The sequence below is a fragment of the Myxine glutinosa genome, chromosome 1 (assembly GCF_964187855.1).
Source record: "Myxine glutinosa chromosome 1, kmMyxGlut1.1, whole genome shotgun sequence".
Classification (NCBI taxonomy): domain Eukaryota; kingdom Metazoa; phylum Chordata; class Myxini; order Myxiniformes; family Myxinidae; genus Myxine; species Myxine glutinosa.
Genome location: NC_136261.1, coordinates 158,538,062 through 158,544,061, shown reverse-complemented (window position 1 = coordinate 158,544,061; position 6,000 = coordinate 158,538,062). Strand labels below are relative to the sequence as shown.

At 42.4% G+C, this 6,000-nt stretch overlaps 1 protein-coding gene across 1 annotated transcript in view; it reads right to left on the bottom strand.

The window, feature by feature from the left end:
• Positions 1–3,010: 3,010 nt before the first annotated feature.
• Positions 3,011–6,000, bottom strand: part of LOC137430262 (axin-1) — a 97,317-nt gene continuing 94,327 nt past the window's right edge. Inside the window, exon 11 of the mRNA XM_068121008.2 lies at positions 3,011–5,973. Coding sequence (XP_067977109.2) covers positions 5,847–5,973 — 127 coding nt within the window. The 3' untranslated portion in view covers positions 3,011–5,846. The remainder of the gene's footprint in view (positions 5,974–6,000) is intronic.

The window sequence follows — 6,000 nt, the reverse complement described above, 5'->3', positions numbered from 1 at the left end:
CCACACCCATTGCGGACAGGTATACATAATCAAGCACACAGCCATGCAATCTCCATAGACAAACATTGTCAGTAGAATGGGCCGTACTGAAGAGCTGTAACTCAACGTGGCACCGTCATAGGATGCCACCCTTCCAACAAGTCAGTTCATCAAATTTCTGCCCTGCTAGAGCTGCCCCGGTCAACTGTAAATGCTGTTATTGTGAAGTGCAAACGTGTAGAAGCAACAATAGCTCAGCCGTGAAGTGGTAGGCCACAAGCTCGCAGAACGGGACCACCGAGTGCTGAAGTGCGTAAAAATCATCTGTCCTCGGTTGCAACACTCACTACCAAGTTCCAAACTGTCTCTGAAAGCAACGCCAGCACAACTGTTCATCGGGAACTTCATGAAATGGGTTTCCATGACCGAGCAGCCGCACACGAGCCTAAGATCACCATGTGCAATGCCAAGCGTTGGCTGGGGTGGTGTAAAGCTCACCGCCATTGGACTCTGGAGCAGTAGAAACACATTCTCTGGTGATGAACCATGCTTCACTATCTGGCAGTCTGACGGACGAACCTGGGTTTGGCGGATGCCAGAAGAACGCTACCTGCCTGAATGCATAATGCCAACTGTAAAGTTTGGTGGTGGAGGAATAATGGTCTGAGGTTGTTTTTCATGGTTCGGGCTAGTTCCAGTGAAGGGAAATCTTAACTCTACAGCATACAATGACATTCTAGATGATTGCGTGCTTCCAATTTTGTGGTAACAGTTTGGGGAAGGAACTTTTCTGTTACAGCATGACAATTCCCCCATGTGCAAAGCAAAGTCCATGCAACGTTACCCCAGAACGTATCTCCCATGTTGGAGGAAGTTTTACTGTGTGTGTGTGTGTGTGTGTGTCTTGTGTATATATATATATATATATATATATATATATATATATATATATATATAATTTTCGACAAGCTTTCATCGAAATTGGCCTTCTTCTTGGTCTTCCTCCAGTTCAACGAAAGTCTCAGTCTTCCCCCAAGACAAATCCTCATGCCTCCATAAGCGCTGGAACAGTGGTCAAATTTGTTATTATTGGTCTATAGTCAAGAGATTTGTATTTGAGACCAGAAGATGAATATAGGGCAAGAGTACAGAAGGTCATTTTTATTGCTTGGTATTTATATGTATATATGTTTTACCATTGTAGAACAATAACACCTTTTATGTTCATTCCCCCCTTTTTAGGTAAACATTAGTATTGGAACAAATTAACTTACGAACCCGATGGTCACTCCAAGACGGAAGCCAAACAGTTCAATCTTGGTTTCATCAGACCACAGAATCTTGTTTCTCACAGTCTGAGAGTCCTTTAGGTGCTTTTTTGCAAACTCCAAGCGGCTCTCATGTGTCTTTCACTGAGGAGAGGCTTCCGTCTGGCCACTCTGCCAGAAAGCTCAGATCGGTGGAGTGTTGCAGTGATGGTTGTCCTTCTGGAAGTTTCTCCCATCTCCACACAGGATCTCTGGAGCTCAGCCAGAGTGACCATCAGGTTCTTGGTCACCAATCTTACCAAGGCCCTTCTCCCCTGATTGCTCAGTTTGGCCGGGAGGCCAGCTCTAGGAAGAGTCCTGGCTGTTCCAAACTTCTTCCATTTAAGAATTATGGAGGCCACTGTGCTCTTGGGAACCTTCAATGCAGCAGAATTTTTTTTGTGGGCTTCCCCAAATCTGTGCCTCGACACAATCCTGTCTCTGAGCTCTGCAGGCAGGTCCTTCGACCTCATGGCTTGGTTTTTGCTCTGATATGCATTATCAGCTGTGAGACCTTATATAGACAGGTGTGTGCCTCTCCAAATCATGTCCAATCAATTGAATTTACCACAGGTGGACTCCAATCAAGGTGTAGAAACATCTCAAAGATGATCAAGAGAAATGGGAGGCACCTGCGCTAAATTTCAAGCGTCATCGCAAAGGGTCTGAATACTTATGTAAAGGTGATATTTCAGTTTTTTCTTTTTAATAAATTTGCAAAACTTTCTAGAATCCAGTTTTCTCTTTGTCATTATGGGGTATTGAGTGTAGATTGATGAGGGAAAAATGAATTTAAACGATTTCAACATAAGGCTGCAACATAACAAAATGTGAAAAAAGTGAAGGGGTGTGAATACTTCTGAATGCACTGTAGATACACCAATAAATAAAAGCTGACCTTCTGTACTCTTGCCCTATATTTGTCTTTTGATGTCAAATCCAAATTTCTTGAGCACTGTACTGTATAATGATAAAGTTCGACATCACTGTTCCAAAACTTATGGACGGCAATGTATTTGTACCTACTCTACATCCGAAACATTTGCTCGTTGAAGGTTACCCATTTCTCAAATGCAGACTGGTCATGTGTTAGCTTTCTTCACTCTGGAGCACATACTATCGGTATCAATATCAATCATGCCCTCAATTTACCTTCCTGAAACCTAATAGCCTTACATTACTACAATATTCCAAACTTTAACTCTTACAGAATACATAAACATCCTATTATGGCCACTTATCCCAATCTGCTCTCTTATCTCCACACAACTCGGATCATTACTTAAAAGGAGGTCAAACACTGCACTCACTCATGGGCCTATCTACAAACTGCCTTCGAGAGCAATCCTGCCCGAGATCTAGAAAATCCTCATGTGCTCTTCCCTTTCCCTGTTCATCGATCCAATCCATCCCTCTTACATTAAATCCACCATAATCAATACTGTTCCCTTACCCATCACTTCTGAAATTTTATGAACCCATCTATCCTGTTATTCCCTCACACCTGACATGGGAAGCAATGCTCAATAGTAGCGAAGTGACAGCCAACATTATAACCTGTTCAGAAATCAGAAATGCTTTTTTGTTTTTCCAAGTATCATCTCTTGGAGCAACAAAAGAAAGGTAGACCTGTCAACCATGATGCTTGTACCTGTTTGAGAAGGGAATATAGAAGGAAAGAGTGATCAAAGGTGCCTTTGTCTTACAAAAGATTGCAAGTGAAGAAAAATCCCAAAAATAATTTATTTATTGGAGAATGCTACATCTTTACACGATCCAGAAACAAAATGCATCATTCATTTTCATGACAGGAAAGAGGGAGAGTCTAAGTGCATTGGGAGTAAGGTGGGCAGAATGGGGAGGAAAAGGCAGTGCATACATGGCAGAGGGCACAGAATAAGACAAAACCGTTCCGATTTTCAAAACCGGATACCCGTGAAGGAAAGGCAATATCAATAATTTAAATATTAATAACAATATTGACACCAAGTCACAGGCTCTGTATCCGAAATATACCGACCTACTCAATATATGTACAAGGCTAGTCGCTGCGACAGAATTGTTAAAACATGCACACAAATTTTAAGATGCGAACAATTTTCCAATTATTCATTTTTACAGCAGTCTGCGAGCTCATTTAATGCTGGGTACCCGAATCTCAGTTTGTCGCACAGTATTTGATCTTAAATCTCAAGATGTGTTCACACAGATGCCCTGTAGCAACTTGTCTGTCAATTACCAATAGTATTGATCCGTAGTCGATTTTGCCATTTAAAATGGACAGAATTGATGTGGGAGAAGCAATATTGATCGAACTAGTGGGCACGACTGTCGATCGCATGATGACCATTGCCACCAAAACAAACCCAAGGCTTCAGGAAGTTAAGGCAGCCCCAAATGCTTCTGCCATGTTCACTTGGATTTAATCCCTACTCTAATCCACGGTCCCAGGCGGATAGACTCATCCGAAGCTCCCAACGAACTAACTTCTGCTCCCACACAGCCCCGAAGCAACCTGCCTGTGCGAACACACCTTATAGATACCATTCACGATGATCAATACAATCAACATCCATCCAAGACGTGATTAAAACAAAATTGGTAACAATTCCTCCCTTTTCCTTTTTTTTGAAAATACTTCCATTGCTGAAACATCCTTTAGCACAAAGGAATTGCAACTCAGAACATGAACAATCATTTACCGTGAGAGCAAGATCGATCAAAGTCGGTTTCGTCGAAACTGCGTCTGCGCATGGGAGCCGAATAACACGAGATGGCAGTTTACGTTGTGATCGTCTTCCTGGTGCACCGGATACAACGACAAAAATGACAAGGTGGTGAAAATGCCAATTGGAAACTTGCAACCGAGCACACCAACCGATGCTGACAATACACCACATTCTCAAACTCACACTTTTGGCATTTTCTCCAAATGATTTTTAACCTTCAAATACTTTTGGGATGATACGGAGGGGGTTGGGGGAAGTGAGGTGGGTTATAGGATTTGTAGAAATGCAAAGACTTGCTTCATTCAAAATCCAAATCATTAAAAAAAAAAAAAAAAAAAAAGGATCAGTGAGCTTATGGTCATTCGAAGGGCTGGGCGGCCACCCAAAAATGTTCCAAGTCGTGACGGCGATCTTTGGACTTCTTGGAAGTCAAATGAATAATAATAGAAAATTTGTGGGAAGAAAGCAACCTTCCTGTGTGAACTTTGATCCAACTTTTGATCAAAAGAAAAAGTCAAAACTGATCCAAGTCGTCATGTCATGCAATTTGATGGTCATATTTTTTGGCAAGCAATCAGTTGCTGTGCATGTGATAACCCCAATGTTATCCCTTGCAGGGTTATCCCCAATGTTATCTCTATCTGGAGAAAGGCAACAAAGAACACGAGAAGGGAATACAGCGAACGCCAACGTGACTGCGAACGGCTCGGCCCGATTTAGTGGGTAAATAGATTTCTGCACGCAAAACTCGAGCGAACTTCCAAAAAGTTTGGAGCAGTTATTTCAGTCGTTCAAATCGACCAAAAAATATATATCCCCAAGAAAAATGCTTTCATTCCACGAAAAAAAAAGAAAAAAAGAATGACTATAAAATGTATCGAACCGTTCTTAGAACGAAGTTTCAATAGTGATTACAATATCGTATGCAGCTGCCTCGGTTCAGCATTCTGTGGCCCTCAAATACATATTAATCTTCCATACAGCCAACTAGTACAAAAAATAAAAAATACCTTATGTACACCTGCAGAACGTAGAAATGGCGCTAGTTCGAAATTAGCCGCTTAGCTTGCGTGTAAGTACCACCTTAAAGGACCAAAAGATCAAATGACCAGTCAGTGTTTAAAAATTGCTTTAAACTTTACACAAAATAAGGAGGGGAGAAGAGAACGCCAAATCGACAGCTCGGTTCAACTACGCCACCAAAACCACCGACATTCAAACCCTCAGGTGAGCCAGATATACGTCATCCAGAGGTGTTTGGTTTTAAACCCCGAGTCTGCCGACGCTAGGATATGGCGTAACCCAGTGAACAACCCTGGGGTTCCAGGTTTCAAGTCCAGCATGTCGTTAAAAAACAAAGTTCCACTGAAGATTAAGCAGCTCTCGCTCAGCACAGCTTGAAGAGACTCGTATACCTTATTGCTCTCAAATGGCAGGTTACAGTTCCTCGAGCAGGAACGGTGAGCGATGTCGATTCCTTCGAGACTGCCACGAATCCACTTGCCGCAAGACGAGTGCCGCACGACCTGCAAAATCTCTTCACTTCCGCATGAACATCGACTCGGCAATCGTTCGGATTGGCAGGGTCCATTGTAATTGTCCCGCGAATGCCGCTGCCAAGTTGCGACGACAATACAAAAAATATATATAAATAAATAAAACGTGACGGTCGATTCGTTGTCCACCTTCAAAATGCTCTGCAAAGGAATGTGAAGCGTCTGCAGCTTCAGTAAAATTACATTTGCAATGATAACAGTATGGTAACGGAGCGTGGTGCCAAGAGTGTCATGAGATTCTCTCGATCAAGTGAAATGTAGACCGGCTTTGAGTGTCAGTCAACTTTCTCGACCTTTCCGACAATCTTCTCCTCAAAGAGCGGCAGAACGGCGGTGTCGTTTTTCACTTCCTCAAACACCACACCACACTCGAACTCGTCACTCGCTTTTTTAAAATAATATCTGTGGAATGGGGACATAAAATAAACT